Here is a 19,408-nt window from a genome sequence, read left to right as displayed (position 1 = left end):
ACTGGATATCACTGAAAAAAGCCTAGCTCCATCATCCTGACACCTACCCTTCACATATTTGTAAACATTGATGAGGTCACCCCTCAGTCTCCTCTTCTCCAAGCTAAAGAGACCCAGCTCCCTCAGCCTCTCCTCATAAGGGAGATGTTCCACTCCCTTAATCATCTTTGTGGCTCTGCGCTGGACTCCTTCAAGCAATTCCCTGTCCTTCTTGAACAGAGGGGCCCAGAACTGGACGCAATATTCCAGATGCGGCCTCACCAAGGCTGAGTAGAGGGGGAGGAGAACCTCTCTTGACCTACTAACCACTCCCTTTCTAATGCACCCTAAGATGCCATTTGCCTTCTTGGCCACAAGAGCACATTGCTGGCTCATGGTCATCCTCCTATCCACCAGGACCCCCAGGTCCCTTTCCCCTTCACTACTTTCCAGCAGGTCAACCCCCAACCTGTACTGGTACATGGGGTTGTTCTTCCCCAGATGCAAGACTCACACTGATTAATGGCACAGGATATATAATAATAGCTATCTGCAGATCACTGTTTAATTGGACACCCAAGGAGCCAGCAAAGATTATGGCTTTTCATTTTTTGTCTGCATTACATAAGTTTTGATTTCTTCTTTACTAGATTTTTAAGAAAAACATGCAAAAATAAGAGGAACAATTTAATTACCAACGGCCACTAACATTGATACCAGAGCAAATTAATGAAACCAAATCATCTAGATTTGATTTTGTTACTGGGTTGCTTTTTCATTTTTGGACAATGCATCACAGCTGAGTCTTCTCATTTGGCCTTCAAGGTACCTTCTTGGTAAACTGTGCGGCAGGCAAAAACTAATATATGGACAAACATACACAGTTAGTTCCCCACACATGAAAAAGCACAGTAATTCAACAGCTAAAAATCAAAAATCATTCATGATCAGCTTCAGCTATGTAGGTGTTCACTAATGTCTTCAACCACATGAGATGTTATCCTCCCGATTTCAGACATAAAACCTAGGAAGAATGTGAATTCATATTTTCTAGCAGTTTCTATTTCATACTGGAACAAACTAATTTTTAATAGATTAGTAGAACATTAAATAAATATAGCTAGAACTTATTAATAAGTCATTAACCTCGAATAGACATTATCATTTCAGTTATTGATTTAACCTATGCTTTAGGTAGAAGAAAAAGACACTTTCTGCCATGCAATAAATTTTCCGAGGAACAAGGAGTAATAACCTATCACAAACAGAAAACTGATTCATCAGAAGTGACCAACAAGATTTGATGAACACTACAGGAACATGTGAATCATAAAAGCATCTTCCAACTGATGGTATCAAACCTGCTGTTAGACCTAAGAGCAGGAACATATCATAGAATCATATAACAGCTTGAGTTGGAAGGGATTTTTAAAGGTCATATAGTTCCAACCCCTCCCTACAATATGCAAGGCCATGTTCAAGTAGACCAGGCTGCTAAGAGCCCTGTCCAACCTGATCTTGGATGTTTGCAGAGATGGGCACCCACATGTTCTCTGGGAACCTCTTCCATCCAGTGTTTCACCACCCTCATTGTAACATATTTCTTACTTACACCTAACCTAAAACTATCTTCTTTCAGTTAAAACCATTCACCCTTGTTCTGTCACTACAAGCCCTGATAAAAAGTCTGTCCCCATCTTTCTTATACTTTTCTCATATATGCTTTATATTTTTATCTCAAAGTACTGAAAAGACACAATAAGTCTTCCTGGAGCCTTCTCCAGGCTGAACAACTCCAGCTCTCTCAGCCTGCCTTCACAGAAGTGCTCCAGCCCTCTGATCATCCTTCATGCCCTCCTCTGGACCTCCTCCAACAGGTCCATGTCCTTCCTATGATGGGGGCCCCACAACTAAATCATAGAATCATAGAATAGTTAGTTAGGGTTGGAAAGGATCTCAAGATCATCTAGTTCCAACCCCCCTGCCATAGGCAGGGACACCTCACACTAAACCATCCCACCCAAGGCTTCATCCAACCTGGCCTTGAACACCGCCAGGGATGGAGCATTCACAACCTCCATGGGCAACCAATTCCAGTGCCTCACCACCCTAACAGGAAAGAATTTCCTCCTTATATCCAATCTAAACTTCCCCTGTTTAAGTTTTAACCCATTACCCCTTGTCCTGTCACTACAGTCCCTGACGAAGACACCCTCCCCAGCATCCCTATAGGCCCCCTTCAGATACTGGAAGGCTGCTATGAGGTCTCCATGCAGCCTTCTCTTCTCCAGGCTGAACAGCCCCAACTTTCTCAGCCTGTCTTTATACGGGAGGTGCTCCAGTCCCCTGATCATTCTTGTGGCTTCCTCTGGACTTGTTCCAGCAGTTCCATGTCCTTTTTATGTTGAGGACACCAGAACTGCACACAATACTCCAGGTGAGGTCTCACAAGAGCAGAGTAGAGGGGCAGGATCACCTCCTTCGACCTGCTGGTCACTTTGCCTTTGATGCAGTGCGATGACATGATTGTTTTTCTGGGCTACAATCACACACTGCTGGCTCATATACACCAATCGAGGTGCACTTGGTCTTGCTGAACCTCACGAGGTTCGCACAGGCCCACTTCTCAAGCTTGTTCAGGTCCCTCTGGGTTTTAGAAACTGTTCAGAGCACACTAAATTCTGACCTGAAGCTTCACTAGTTATTGCAAGTCCTGCCAGCTCTTTCTGTTTTTATTTTATAGTGATTTTTTTGATTTTTTTTTTTTAGATCAGTTAAAATATCTGCAAATGGACATGGCTATATTAATTACACTGAATGGAAGAAACAAATAATGAATACAATTTCTTCAAATACTGTATTAGTAAAAATTGTAAACTAAAAACTAAACTAAAATTTAAACAAGTATTTAAAATAAATTCAGTAAGAAGTAGGTGATACAACTGACCAGGTAAGTTATTTAGGTAGCAGTTAAAAACCAGCCATTTAAAAGAAATCCGCAGGTCAATTTAAACGTCTCACAAAGCATTATTGCTTGAAAGAAATGTCTGTATTAGCCAAACCAGTGTTAAAAATCTACAAGTCCCTATATATTATGATTACGGGTGACAGAAATCAGCCACCAGAGGGAGCCCATGTAATCTAGTCCAAAGGACGTCACTGTACAAAGAGAAAGTTTAGATATGCAGGTCAAAGTTTAAGAAAATAATTGCCCATATCTAGAAAACTTTACAGACACGTTTTATAGTCCATGCAATAAAACAGCCCTCTTCAGTACTTCATTTTAGATTCTTATTTTTATATAAGAAAAAGCAAGTGACCTCTGCTATGAAGAACTGCAACTATAGCTAGAATATACTGAAATAAACCAACATACTTTGTTATGCATTACCTTTTTAGTTTAATTGTTCCCAAAATTCAGTATTTCAGAAAGCAGCCTATCATCTAACTTGGTATAGTAGCCCACAAACAGTATGGGAGAAGGCCTACATGGTCCTAAGGAATTTTTAAGCATTTTCTTCAAACGGATTTAGGACTGGAATCTTAAGCAACAGTGAAGTACATAAGACATCTTTTCTACATTTGTTTTGTATGCCAAGTAAGTATAATTTTTACATTGAATATTTAGATTTATCTGAGAAGGCATCTCTTTCTCCAGTCTAATTAATAAATACATCATGCACAAGAACTTCCAACATTTGGTGCACGAGTTACAATACCTTTCCATTAAGAACAATCTTCAAAGGCAGAAAAGAATATTTTTAATCAAGAAAAAGCAGACCTTATGACACTGAATGTTTTCATTCTTAAGATGGCTGATATCTCACTTTGACTTCCAAATCTTTTTAACTGTCAAAGCTGTATGAATATAACTTAATACAACAAATATAATAGAAACAGTAACTGTAATATCACTGGCAGTTGGTGTTTCTAGTCTTTGACACTTCATAACTTCTCATGAATTTGTATTCTTTTACTGCTGAATTTGCGTGTGCTTTTCCTCTGCACCATGACTGCTTTACAAAATTGGTACCAATAAAATAATTTAACACTGAAAATTCAAGATGCATACATTTCCAGACTAAACATGCTATCTTTCCTTAGAATACTTTGCTTTTAAAATGAAGACATGTAATTTGGCAAAACTTTTATTTGGCCCCAGAGAATACAAATGGGTTTTGAAGAACTCTGTAAAGCAGTAAGTAAGTACGCAGCATGTATAACTTCTCCCATTAAAAAGTGAAGCGTTATATTTTGTGCAATTAATGTGTTTTCTAGCAAAAAACCCCACGGTAACAACATGAATAACTTGAAGTACAGAGTGCTCTAGCATACATTTAGGAAGTGTCTTTGTAACCCAGGGAATCAGAATCCTAAATGCAAGATGGAGATCCCTAGTGATTGACATCTCACAATAGCTAGTCTAAACACAAGCAAAACCACTAAATTTCCTGATTTCAGACCCACGTAACTTCAACCGGTGAAGCTCATACTTCGTTAATCTTTACTGAAAAATTGCAAAATATGCAGGCAAGATTTGAAAATTGTTCCATATAAAGTCTGATCTCAGCCCACTTGGATATCAGCATTGGTGGATCACAGAATATGAAACAATGTTATATTAAAAACACCTAACAGAGACACTGTAAGAAACCTAATAGTAATATTTAATAATTTAATATAAATTCTTAAGATCTACTGTGTTATGCACATCCTTGCTTTTAAAAAGACATTTGTGCTTCTAAACTGGAGGAGAGAGATGCTAGTCAGGACTCTCAGTGTTGAAGAAAACAGAAAACAATACTACCGAATTCCTGTATTCGTACACCTAGTGACTGTGTATTCATGCCCAAATACTAAACTCTTTATGCTTCCTATAATGCTAGAAAAACAGTACTGCGAGATGGTCTTTTTAAAAAAGTCCTATGCACCACACACAACAAGCAGTACATTCAGAAAGCACTAGTCAGTTTGCTGCTTAGTGAAGAATCTATATACAATTTATTCAAATGGACAGTTTTGTAAACTAATCAAATAAACTGATGCAACTCTTCCAAAAGTTTTTTAAGCAGCTTTATAGACATCTGTTCTGAATATAAATTTTTTTATAAATCTATATTCAAGTTCTGAAATATAATTTATGCAGAAACACATAGCAAATAATGCATATTTTGTGCAAGGAACTTCATTTCTTGACAAATTTCACTGACATACCGAGGAACAACACAGTTCAAAAGCCTCCTTGAAGATCTACATAGTGGAACTCAGAGCTAAAAAAATGCCATGCTTTATGAACACAAATACTACACATACAATTTCAAATTCTCAGAATTAATTGGTTGTGATATAAAATTATTCACAGAAATTGGTAACGCATGATTTTGTCTAAGTACCTTAAAAATACAGCACACTAACAAAAAGGGGTTTGACCTTTCATTAAAAGTGGAAACCTGAAGTTTTAAAATTAACATTTCCTACTCTGTTATTTTTAATCTCTTACCAGGTCTTTCCTTGCCAGTTCCTTTTGACTCAGCAAATTTCTGGATCAAACTCTCAACTGTAGTATTTGTCATGTTAATGATAAACTCTTCATGCACCTTCAGAAAAACCACACCACACACAAAAGGAATTTAAAAACCAGTAACTGAAGGAATGTTAGAAGTAGTTTTCTCTAGAGCTGAAGTTCAAAACACCTCCCCCTAAAATATATTAGAGAGCTTCCAGAAATGAACAGCCATTTCAGTATTAGTAAGTGTTTGTACAATGCAGATACAAATTCAGAAGAATAGAGTCTGATGAAGGGTCTAGAATTTACTTCAATTTCCTCCATCTAAAATTAGTTGTGTGTATAACTTTCTCAATTTGTCAGCAACATGACCCATTACAATGTCAGCAAGACAAGTACTCTCTTAAGCCAGTACAAGTTAAGGGCGTGAACTCCCACTACTGTATTATCACAACTCCCACCTGCTTGAGTGAAAACATTACTGTTGTAACGTTTTTGGTATGACAAAGAAACAACCACATACTCTTCATAAGAGGTTTTTCCAACAACATTATATATATATGCTTTAGCAACAAATACTATGACCCTTGTGACCACTATTCACTAGCAGAAAACCTCTAAACTGATGAATATAGTGACTCTTAACAGCATGCAAATAAAACTCCACTTTGAAACAACCAAAAATTAAGAATTATTTCTAAGGATTATTAATTAAACCAACTAAAAAAAAGATATTATAAAATCTTCCATTACTGACAAAAATCCGAAAACTTCAGACTGATACAGTTTCAAGTTTTGCACAAAGAATAGCACAGTTATGTGTGAAATGAGTGCTAATTTAATACCTGGAGAATAGAACTTTGAAAGACACTAAAAATTCCTCATATTGTCAAAATATTTTGTTTTGTTCAGACTAAATTTACTTAGACTTGTTCTGTAGATTTTGTGATGCTGAACTTATGAATGCAACAGGAAGCCACACAAATTTGAGCTTATGTTGAATTTACCATAATTTGAAAGCTGTGATCTTGTAATTACCATAAACACAGTAAGAAATCTTCCACTTAATAGTTAAGAAAAATATGTAGCATAAAAAACCCCCCAAAAACATTTTACCTCTCCTATTTGTAAATGAACTTCTTTTATGGTGTTTGACAATGATTCTATAATCTCTTTCATACGAAGAAGATGTGTTTCCTCAATGTCTTGAAATTTCTGTAAACCAATACAAGAAACTGTAATGAAATCATACTGAAAAGATTTCTTGAAAGACTAAAACTTAAATTTTAATAAGTACACATAATTAAGAATTACATAATTAAGAAAAAAAACCCAAACCAAAACCAAGCAAAACAAACAAACAAACAAACAAAACCACCCCAAAAACCCCCACCCATTTATTTTCTTGTTTGTTTGCTTGCTTAGTTTTGTTTTGGGTAATTACAATGTTTAAGAAAGAAAGGTGCAGAATTCAGTTATGAAATAATGTACATTAAAATACAATGTATTCTTTTAGAATCATTGCAAATTTTTTTTACTTGCTCTTTAAATTTTCATGTATCTTTAGTATTTATACCAAATAGTGTTAGAAAGTGTTAAAAAACCTCAAAACCAACAACCCTCTTTTCTCCATTAATGAAGCCTTGTTTTTCCATCTAAACCCAGAAGTCTTATTTCTTAATCTGTTTTGCACTTCCTTCTTAGCACTCTCTCCTTCGGCTCAAAATATACACATGCTTTCTCTTTTTCTAGCTAAACCTATATCCTTTGATTATTATTAATTTCTTTAATCTTTAAACTCACTGCATATAATCTTTTAGCTTTGCTCCATTTTACACTTCCAGCTAACCACCATTTTAAAAGCACTTCCAACGTTTTCAATGACACTTCCCTAGCCAGAGATCAGAATGTTCCATCCTCCCCAACAATCAACCATAATTGTCTTGAAATATTTGTTTACTCCCGCTCTTAGTTCTCTTCCTATTTCTGTAACTGTCCTTTCAAGCGTGTCCAAACTTTAGAGCGCCACTTAATCCTTTCTCCAATTTGTACAGGGTTCCCTGAAGATCATACCTCCACATTTCACAACTCCTGCTACTCCGATTCCCAAACACATCTCCATACAGACAAGTATCTAACTTCTAAAAATCTCAGTTTTTCTTTTGCCATACCTACATACCTCTCCAGCCATCAATCAGATTTTTTTTTTCCCAGCAGCCTTACTCTTTAATTACAGAGGATATGGTCATCCTCTGCAGCCTACTCTATGATGTTACTTCTTGTACTCATTGCCTTATATAAACTACATTATATTGCTTTCAAAACTATCTATGGTCCATCTCTACAGTCACTTGCTATCAGGGTGTCAACACATGTGCACAATGTGTCCTTCCAATGTGTGCCTTTTTCCACTATCTAATTTTAACCTAAACACAAAGTCAACTTTCGAAATTATGCCAACAATGCTTCCCTCATGTTTGGTTTGAGCTCCCCATAAAACTGTGCAAAACAGACGTATCAGTCTCCTTTAAACTCTGCTCTACAGTGACTATCAAACAGTTGGCCATTTAGAGACTTTTTTTTTTTTTTTTAACTCAGTGGAAAGCATTCCCCTCCTCCAATTGTTTCCTTATTTTTTTATTGTTTTATACTTAAGATGTGAAGTCTTTGAAGTAGAGCTATCCTGGCCTTGTACAGTACATAATACAAAGAGGTTCTGATCAAAGAATAAAGCTAGGTACTATGATACAACCACATTGTTCATATCACAGATATAATCATTAACCAGATTGTTTACTTTCCCTTTTGAAAGATCAGTCCATTTTTAAAAGATTTACTGAAATGAATCTACAATGTTAATGACCCAACAAATGCAAGCCACTTCTTAGCATTTTAAGCTACAATAATGATGAAAACATCACTAGACAGGATAGTTAGCTGTCCAACTCGGTATGCAGAGTTTAAGCAAACATTACTCCTTTTTATAAACATGTATTTTCCTGTATGTTTTACAATGGTTTTTTTAAAGTTAATTATTATTCATTCCTGAACATTATTTATATGCATGCTGCTCAAACACAAAATCATCCAAATGCAACTCTACTCAGTTCTAACTTTTAAGCAATAATTTAGCACTTTCAGCTATTTGATGGGTTCCAATAATTGACTGTGCTATGCAATAATAATAATAATAATAATAATAATTTCTCACAAGGTGAAAATCTGGCAAATAAGACATCATGTATTATGCAACTGCTATGCAGTTGCTAAGAAAACTACAGCTTTACTCAGAAAAATCAATGAGGAATTTCTATTAAATCCCATTTCTAAACAACAGTGAACTGTATTTTTCTGCTTCTTTAATCAAAATAAAACCTTCCATGTTTATCATAGCAAAAACCATAATGTGCAATTCAAGACTAGAAAGACTATGTTTTAAAATTCAGTCTCTCAAAATCACGTATCACAAGTCACTTTGATAACTGCAGGTAAAATAACAAAACAGGAAAAACAGGTAAAAAAACCTCAGTGGAGTCTGACTAAGAAAAAAGTACAGCTAAGTGACTACGTTACTCACATTACCATATTAGTAATGTAGGTAATTACATTACTACATTAGTACCTAGAATACCACAGCAATTAAAAATGTTTATCCTCAGAAAAATAGTATGTGAACAGTATAAAATATATTTAAGCTAAGACAACTGATTTTGCACTGTAACAGTTGAGAATGCTTACACTCCCCATTGACTGTTTCCCAAATAAATATATTTCAAGTGAAATGTACTCTAAATTAAGATAATACAGGGTGTTCTTCATACAGAAGTAGGCTTCCACATATTCGTAAATGTTATTTTTCCTTGCACGTAATCTTTAAAGTAGGCCTTCTGCAACCAAACTGTAGATACTACACTAAAAACAAATTTCCAAAATATGACTTATACTGGCAGAATGGCAATATTAATTTCTGAAGTCAGTATGTGTGGAAAATTTCCAGGTGTCTATTATTACATAAAAATTTAAATATTAATTAAAAAGGAGGTTGCAATTAAGAAACTAAGGACATTTAAACAAGTGTGGTTTGTGGTGAGAGGTACCTTTATACCATTTTCGTATTGGGAAAAAAAGTAAATGAACCAAATGATCCTAAATCTCCAGCCCTCCTACCCCCAAACATAGAAACATAAAGCAGCACAAAACCATGGTGAGATTTTCCCAGCTGTAACATCCCTTATAGCAAAGATGTGTGGCGGTAGGTTTTTTTGTTCCCCCACCCCTCACTTCTCTACATCTCAGCCTGGTTTAGGCATGTAATACCTACCAAATAACACAAAGATTAACAAAGAGCATCTGTCTCTAAATAAAAAAATAAGCTGTTAGTTTTCTCATTCTTTTGTTGTAGTAATTATTTAAATGGATTAATTTTTTTTAGTACATGATGAAAAGCCCAACAAATTTGCTTGCTGAAAGCCCTTACATTTTTCTTCACTAATTCACTAATGATAAAATCCATTTCATGTTTACCTTCTGTCAATTCTAAAGAACTCGTTTTCGTTATTCACAAAATTTATGCTCACCCGGGACAAGTTTTTAGTGAAGTTTAGCAAAGCCAGCTTATTGAAGTCATGCTTGTTAAGTTTTTCTTATTGTTTCAGAGAGACTATATAGTAGTTGTCTTATTACCCTTTCTTGTAAGGTAAGGAACGGGCGCCATGAAGCTTTTGTGAGACTAAATAAAGATTTAAATCAACCTGCCTGAACTTGCTGTGAAGTGGATTATAAGCATTCACAAGATCTGTTTCAGTGGGGGGTTCAGTAACTTCCAAAGCAAGCTAAATAGCAAACAGGGTATGAACTTCTTGATCCAGAAAAGCCATATTTGCATATGACTTGAGACAAATAAATGGAACAGTTCAGTATTTTTTTCTGGTATTACTTGATTGCTTTGTAGCAAAAGGTGGGGTCTACAGCAAAAAGTCAGGCCGCATTGCAATTTATACAAAACCACACAAAAATGGAGTTACTGGAATGCTTACTAAGGAAATATAATAATTACATTAGCAGGAACAGTATAAAAAAGTTAATATTTTGAGTAGCAGCAGTATGTGTCTATGTCAGTTTGAAACTCCCCAGGAGTAATAGTACACTTCAATGATTCTTTTGTTACTCTTTTATTATACTTGTTTCCAAGAACTGTGTTAAGATACATACTAGTTTAAAGTTTAAAAAGGTTGCCTAGTCCCAAAATTCTCAAACGATTGTAATCACACATACCAATTCCGATCCTAATCCCACTAAAATTGCCTGGGGATAACTGATACGCAAATATTTTAAGTTACAGTAAGAGACACACAATGCTAAGGCAACAGATATAAATGTGTGTGGTGGACATACATGCAAGTGAGCCCAGGCCAGTGTCACACGTTAAACCAGCTTAAACTAGCTTGGTATCACACTGACTGCCTTTGTGCCAGCACAAACGCTTATGTGATCTCTTAACAAACCAGACTGTAGGTCTCTTCTGGTTTCAGCTGGATTAGTTCTACAATGTACTCCTTGCACAATTACTTGACAAAGGGAAGAAGCATGTACTTGTCTTTCATCTCTGATGAGTGAAGCTGTGTTTTCAATATATGTTTTAAGTTAGCTTGCTGTCAAAATTATCAGATGTCCTATTTCCATGTGTCCTGGGTTCAGCTGAGAAGTCCAACAGGCCATGGGTATAGACCAGTACCCATGAATTTTCTTGTTGAGCTTCAATTATTAATAAAGCCTTTTTATACCACTAACTGTAGTCATCGCTTTTTTATACCCCATAATAAAAAAAGCATTTAAAAAATCACAGATTTTTGAAAAGGAGAGAAACATAAATGTACATAATCAAATTTAACTCAAACTAAATATAAAAGCATAGGGAGCACTTCTTCAACCAGAAACAAGTCAGGATGTGCACAAAAACATGCTTTTTGCAAAAACATGCTTTTTCATGAAAAGGTTGTCAACTCCTAAAGTAACAGTTGTGTTACAATCAGATTTTTGCAGTAGAGCACTTCATCTTTGCAAATGCCTGGACTGGGCAGTGGGAGGGAAAAGCTCTGGTATGTGATATACGTGGTATCCTTTCTCTAACAGCTGTGTTGGGTATCTATTTAGAGATTAACCAGATCAAATTCTAACGAAGGTCTCAAAGTAACAAAGTAGTTTACAGCGGAGGACAGGCCAGCTTTTTACATGTCAGCCTATACATCCCCAAGCTGTGAAATCTCAATTTCCAAGGAGTTACAGAAAACCCTAACACTTTCCCACTTAAATGTTAAAAACACAAGTATGAAGGAATTACTGGGGAGATTCAATCTCCACCTGAAAATTAATCTTTGGCACTAATGGAAAGAGCAAAAGAATTTTCAAACAAAAAGAAAATTTCTATCTTGTAAAAGCTTTACTAAACCAAGAACTAAAAATAAATACACCAAACAGTCCTCACCTATTACTACTAAAAACAGAAATGATGAAGTTTCCTTTTTGAAATCTGTGGCAGTGGTAAAAAGTCTGTTATCAATAGATTTGAAAAAGAAACTTTACAACATAACAAGAAGCAGAATATGCAATGATATAGAGAAGTTGGTATCCTCTGGAACACAGACTAAAAGTCTTCAAAAAGCCAAACAAACACCAGAAATCTGAACAGATGCAAGCACTTTTCACAACCTCAAGTAAACCCAAGGAAGACACTTTAACAAGCTGTAACTGAAGTGTTTTGCTGGAAGGACACTGAGAAATCCATGATGGATCCCAATATTAGAACACTTACAAATAAGTGATACAAGACTTCCCACATAATCATGTATGTAGGTGCATCAGTGCATCTACAACACTTCCAGAGGTTCACTTTGCTGTTTTCCTAAAAATTTCTTAAAAAAAAAAAAAAAAAAATATATATATATATATATATATATATATAAATTCTAGTATTCAATTGTGTCATTCAAGGACAGTGCAGTCAAAACATACATAGTCAATGTCTATCCTTCAAATGTATTACTTCTAATGTTACTGTTCGTATTAGTTTCCAAAGGAGATCTATCTTGAATCAATTTTTCAAAAGGTTTGATATCAAGTGTTCAGACATAAAATAGCATCTGTTATTTTAAAAGTAATTAATTTAACATAGCACTTACCTGTGCAGTTTCTGTCATTTTTTGCTCAAAATCAGATTTAAATGCAGCATATTTCTCCACATACAGTTTATAGGTATCTGTAGCTTTTTTTGATTTAACTGCTGCCTGTAGATCAGTGCAAAAAAGTGTCAAATGTCACACATACAATCTGATCCAAAGTTTTTACAGACACCATTAAAAGAAAGCCTAGGATGATCTACAAGGGGTATATCAAAACAGTGAAATGTCGTAACAAAATTTCACCACCAAATAACTCAGATTCAAGCCATTACAGATTTCTATTCAAGCTATACATAAACCACATAAAATGGTAATAAGGCAAATACCTGATTTAAATCACCACCCCTTATCAGAAATAATGAATTTATAGTATACTTATTTTGAAATCAAAACTGTATTGCTGAAGTTAACTAATTAGTTCTTTTCAAATATTTAGATCTGCAACAGAAAACAGGAAGAAAGCCAGACCAGAATACAGAGCAGAGTTATTTGTGGAATTCTGAGAGAGTCAGTGGTTAAAAAAAAAAAAAAAAAAAAAAAAAATCAGGAAGGCACAGTTCTCTTAAAAATACACCCAGAATAACAGAGCCTGAAAATGCTTCACTGTTTGAAGAATATGGATCCTTCAGTCATTAAAAGGAGAGCATGACAGGTTGTATCAACCCCATCAGTTACTTTTCCTGAATTCTACTACACAATTCTCACTCTTGCACATTCACACAAGGGAATTACTGAGAAGAAAACAGTCATAATTAGTTTCCTAAATGCCATTTACTATGCTGAAATTACAAGGTGTTGTCTGAACACCTGCTTTTAAAAATAACTTAATCTGTTTTACAATAAAATTATTCCAACCTTAAACATTAAAAAGGAAGGAAATGACCAGTTAAAGGACATCAAAAGTAAGCTTCTTCATAAGCCATTATGTAATCCCAAACACATGGATTTTGAAAAAAAAAAAAAAAACAACAACAACAAACCAAAAAACAAAACAAAAAAAAAAAACAAACCACCACCACCAAAAAAAATTGTCTCTTGCAATGTTTAAGATGACCAAAATGTGGAAGTTATGTGCTGAAGAGCATCTACAAAAACCAGCTACTTAGCACGCCAGACAAAATGATGAAACACATGAACATTGTATGATTAACTACTAATCTCTTCTGAAAACAGGATGTGTTTATTCTCAATTGGATGCAGCAATTGCTAGAACTCTAGCAGATTTACTCTAAGAGAAAGTATAAGGATCAGTCAAGAACTTTTTGTCAAGTCACTATAAATAGAGAAGTTCACATGTCAGAGAACAGGAAATTATTACAAGCTAACACTAGCTTTCAGTCGCAATGAAAATTGCGAGGACTGTCCTGGGTTCAGCGGTAGCAGTTATTTTTCTCCTTCTTAGTAGCTAGTGCAGTGCTGTGTTTTTGATTTTTGGCCTAGGAACACTGCTGATAACGCTGATGTTTTTAGTTGCTGCTCAAATGTTTGGTCTGGCCAAGGACTTTTTGAGCCTCATGCTCTGCCAGGGAGGAGGGAAAGCTGGGAGGAAGCAGAGATAGGACACCCGACCCAAACTAGCCAAAGGGGTATTCCATACCACAGCATGTCATGCCCAGGATGTAATGGGGAGTTATCCGGAAGGGTTAGGACTGCAGGGTTGGAGGAGGTATCAGTCGGTGCTCGGCTGGGGGGAGTGGGGTGAGTTATCAGTCGGCTGGTGTTGAGGTGTTGTATTCTTTCCTCTTGTTATTTCCTTTAGCATTATTATTATTGGTGGTAGCAGCAGTGATTTGTGTTATACCTTAGTTACTAAACTGTTCTTATCTCAACCCGTGGGAGTTGCATTCTTTTCGATTCTCCTCTCCGACCCTCCAAGAGCAGCGGGAGGGCAAGAAGAGGGGGAGTGAGTGGACGGGCTGTGTGGTTTATGGCTGACTTTGTTTAAACCACGACAGGACTCAGATACCTCCTCAGATTCTTCAATGAAGTATTTCACTACATATTTCGCTTTATGATTAGCTCTTAGCACACTAGTGCAGATTCCCTGCTTTCTGATAATTATTCTGTTATTTTGATAGAAAACATTTATGTTGTGCTAAAACTAACAAAGCTATTATCTGCTAAGTTAAAATAAATGAATACAAACTTTGTCACCACGTTTCTGAAATTACAAGTGGAAATCTGAATAAAGACATCATTGAAAGAGGTGATGGTCATGGTTACTTGCTCCCGCTGGAAACATTGATCAAGTACTTTCAGAGCATTCAAATATGGACTAATTGTTCAAACAGAAGTATCTAAGGAAGATATAAAACAGAAAAAAAATGTCCTTCACCCACTAGCGCTTCCTCTTTCTCCCTTCTCACACAGACATCAGACAGAACCATTTTTCATATCCAGCTGGACAGGGATAATCTTACATCTTAATAACATGCCTTCCATCAAGTCAACTTTTCCTACTGAAAACTTTCATTCTATTTACAAGAATTCAGAAAAATTATACTTTGAACAGACTGGCAGGAAAACTTCTGCCAACCCACATATTTCTGATTCATGTCTACAATCCAACATTGACTGTCACTGGAGACAGAAGCTAGAAAAAAAAAATAAAATCTAGCTTTACATCAAAAATAAAACAATCAGAACATGGTCAACAGGATCACTTTTGTTATCAGTGAAGACAATAACCAGCTCTATCTGGTCCTTCAAGATAGCATTATAAAAGGCACTAAGACCATTCTCACATGAACAGAGTCCTATGAATATCATGTAATTGAAATGGTAACAGGCAGAGGCACCAAGATTTAAAATGAGAAGACACAGATACAGGGAAATATGACCTATTTCCTCTACTAGCTTCCTGGAAACAGGAAAGGTCAAGGGAAGTGATCCTTCCCTTCTACTCTGCACTGGTGAGGCCACACCTGGAGTACTGTGTCCAGTTCTGGGTTGTCCATTGCAAGAAAGGTAAGGACATACTAGAGAAAGTTCAGTAAAAGGCCACTAAGATGATAGAGTCTGGAGCACCTCTCCTGTGAAGAAAGGCTGAGAGAGCTGGGACTGTTCAGCCTGGAGAAGAGAAGGCTCACAGTGAATCTTATCAGTAGTACAAAGAACTGACAGGAGGGTACATTGAAGACAGATACAGGCTCCTCTCACTGTGACAGGACCAGAGGCAATGGGCACAAACAGAAACAAAGGAGGTTCCCTCTAAACATCAGTAAACATTTTTTTCCTGTGAGGGTGACTGAGCAATGGAATGGGTTGCCCAGAGGGCTGGTAGAATCTCCATCCTTGAAGGTACTCAAAAGTCATCTGGACATGGGCAACTGGCTGTAGGTGGTCCTGCTTGAGCAGCAGGGTTGGACTAGATGACCTCCAGAGGTGCCTTCCAACCTGAACCATTTTATGATTCTGTGAACAGATCAAACTCCCTGATAACAGCAGCACAGTACTAAATACAACAGTAGGATACTCACATCCTTAGGTTTCTAGTCCATGAAATTGGAATCTTTTAAATTAGCACTGAAAGCAATGTTAATTTGATTTTCTTCTTAATGGGACAGACTTCAGATACTGTATAGTTAGCTACTATGTCTCACTGAAGGGAGAACATCCCTCTGTTCCTTAAGCCAATAAAAAGGGGACTGAGTGCTTCCGTATTTAACCAAGGAAATTTATCCAAAACCATAACTGATGCTGAAACAATTACACACAACTTCTGTCAAAGCCAGTAAACAAAATTACCATATGATGCAGGTATATACAAAATAATTAAAACTGCAGTGCAGTTTGAACAGATAAGGAATTGTAAACAAAACGTTAGTAGGTATTCAAAATATCATGCACATTATGAAATAGCCATAACTATTTTTAACTATTTTCAGCCCTTTGTGAGCATTTCACCCACTAATATGAGGTGGCGAATGTGTTACTGATTGACAACACAATGAATTAAATTAAGATGCCACAGCACTACCTTATCAACTTCTCTCTGTGTTGCTCCTTCCTTTTTCAAACGTTCATGTTCAACACACTTGGCATTGTAGTTTTCCTTTGATTTCTGTAAGGCCTGAGTGATACTTTGAATATTTTGCACTGCTTCCAGTGTTCCTGAAACGTCTTCTTTAGTCTGCCAAATACCACATGGTTGTCAAAACCAAACCATTTTAATGTTAACAAGTCATTGGACATGCATAAGAAAAAACGAATAACCTTTTTATAAGCTTTGATTTGTTCATCGCCGTATTTGTGAACTTCTTTTATTAGCTCTTGTAATCTCCGCACAAGATCCAAGTGACAGCTTGCTAGTTTTTCTGTTGAGGTTTTGAAAACATCCCAAACTGGTGCAAATGTCCTACATTGAAGAAATACGAAATATATATTTTTTAATAGCGGTAAAGCATAATTGATAAGTTTCCACAAGTTCACTTCTGCTTCTAAACCAGAAACAAACAAAACCCCTAACAACTGCTATAAATCCTTATTTCACATTTCAGATGTACTTAGAATCTTATCTACTGATTTTTTTCCATGTTTAAAACTTTAAAGCACTGATGTTCAAACTAAGATCAGTGATACAGATAGAGAACCTCTGAAGAGCAGCAACAACTGGTATAAAATTATCCACTGGCAGAAGCTGCCCACAATTCTGGCTGCTATTGCTACAAATAAAAAAAAAATCTTAGATAAGAAGTCCGAGTTCTTGTTGGTATAATCTTTCTAATGAAAAAACACTCATTAATTATTCCAGTTTTTAAAAACACGACCCCATGGGTAAGACTCTCATTAAACTATGGAATAAATGTATGGAGAAGTCTCATTCTTAACATCTTTGAGGACAGAAATAACTCTCCAGAAAGCAGAAATAATAGAAATAAACAAATTTACTGCCACATTTGCAGACCATATGTTCTCTCTATCATAGGCTTGGAAGCATACCGCAGAAAGTCACGTCCTTTATGATGCTGAAAGGAACTCAACCTTAGACAGAGAAACAGACCGTTCCTCCATGTCTGGGCTTTGTTGGGTTTTGTTTTGAACTGTGAATAAAGAGCTACATTGTCTTTGTTGTGTATATAGTTATATGATACTTGCACGGTTACTGAAGAACTAACAATAATTTTTAAAGGTGGCAAGGCTGTACTACCTTCAACTTCATTAATAACATACTCAGAATCAAACTTGATTGATAACATATATGCAGTTATTTATTTATCTCTTATATACACCAACTCACCCAAGCTGTGTGTAATTGCTTGCTGATTTGGCTAGTTTTGTCATTGACCTTGAATATGCCTCTTCTATTGTAGCCCTGTCAAAGAAAACCATTAAAAGCATAATCAAAATTTTGAAAATATTTGAAGACAGATAAATATGCATCATAAAGGTGCAAAAACAAAGGACTTTTTACTTAATGACCCCTCAAAAACCATATGCAGAATCAGAAGTATACTAAAATAAAAAGAAATCTAAGAACCCAGTGATAGAATGCTGCAGGGAACAGAAACAAGTAAAACCTAGGAATTCAAGACTTGAGAAAGATGATTCCTTCCTTGCTTCCTATACTCTTTGCTCTTCCTCTCTGCCTTTAAGATTATTTAGTAACCGTCAGAACAAAGTGACATAACAATTACCTGCCTAGCACTGTCTAAGCATCAGAAATACCCAGAAAGACAGAATTGAATATATTTGTAACTAAAACATTTAAATAAACAAACTGATTGTTTCTTTGTTTGCTTAAGTTCTTTGCATAAAGGTATTTGAATTTGTAAAACTAAAATTAACATGCAATGTAAAATACTGTGTTCTACTGTTTATACTCATTTTTAAAGAGGGTTGTCTCAATACATTCCAATCTATTTTGGAAAACCTCTTCCCTACATAAAGTTTCAGTGTATTTTCCTGCACTCAAACCCACAATTGCACTTGTCTCTTTGCAGATTCAAAATCCAAAGATCAGCATAGATGTCCTCCTTAGAACCTCTGCTGGGGAAACACCAGGGAATAGCAGTCACACATAAAGTGTTACAGGAGTGACTCCCTGCAAGTACTTCCCCCATTAATCTTGCTTATTCTCCTATTGCCAAAGTAAAGATACACACTACTTTAATTTTCTATCCTTAATCAATATCCAATATATAGTGTCAACTTAGATTTAGAAACATCCTGGATTCGAGCAAATACTGTAATTGCCTTTTCCTGAAAATGCAAAAGCTTGCAGCAATCTCTTTCCTGCTATGCAATTACTCTATTTGGGGGGAAAACAGTGAGGAAAAGAAAGGGAGATTAAGAATTCATGCCTTTCTCAAGTTCTAACTTGGCCACTTATGGCTAAGGCAGAAGTTTTTACTTTTCCTTCACAGCAACATTTTGCAACCAAGAAGAGTTTCCTCATGAAAATACAGAACAAAGCAGCAGTAGTCACCTGAAACAGAGGGACATGTATTTAACCCTACTGAAATTTGAAAATAACTATCCAGTCAGTTAGACAATCAACTTGGAGATTAAACTGTAAAATACAGCAACTGAATTACATTTTAAAGGTCACCTACAAATAACTGTGAAGTTATTTGGCACAAAAAAAGTCAACTAACTTTATCCTCCTATATATGTATATATTTTAATTATAAGAAGAAAGGTTTGGAATTCTTGCTCACAGCACAGAAACTCACACATATACACAGCCAGCCAGAAGATAGAGCGATTTTTTTTTAATTATTATGACGAACAATGTATTTTGGTT

At 35.9% G+C, this 19,408-nt stretch overlaps 1 protein-coding gene across 3 annotated transcripts in view; it reads right to left on the bottom strand.

Moving 5' to 3' along the window:
• FCHO2 (FCH and mu domain containing endocytic adaptor 2) overlaps positions 1–19,408 on the bottom strand; it is an 89,126-nt gene that overhangs the window by 55,867 nt on the left and 13,851 nt on the right. For all 3 annotated transcript variants that reach the window (XM_065664118.1, XM_065664119.1, XM_065664120.1), the window contains exons 3-8: positions 17,903–17,977; positions 16,879–17,020; positions 16,643–16,795; positions 12,664–12,768; positions 6,602–6,700; positions 5,480–5,576 (exon numbers count right to left, since the gene is read on the bottom strand). In XM_065664118.1, coding sequence (XP_065520190.1) covers positions 5,480–5,576; positions 6,602–6,700; positions 12,664–12,768; positions 16,643–16,795; positions 16,879–17,020; positions 17,903–17,977 — 671 coding nt within the window. The remainder of the gene's footprint in view (positions 1–5,479; positions 5,577–6,601; positions 6,701–12,663; positions 12,769–16,642; positions 16,796–16,878; positions 17,021–17,902; positions 17,978–19,408) is intronic.

This window comes from Lathamus discolor, chromosome Z, assembly GCF_037157495.1.
Source record: "Lathamus discolor isolate bLatDis1 chromosome Z, bLatDis1.hap1, whole genome shotgun sequence".
Taxonomy (NCBI): domain Eukaryota; kingdom Metazoa; phylum Chordata; class Aves; order Psittaciformes; family Psittacidae; genus Lathamus; species Lathamus discolor.
This window is presented reverse-complemented; position numbering and strand designations above follow the sequence as displayed.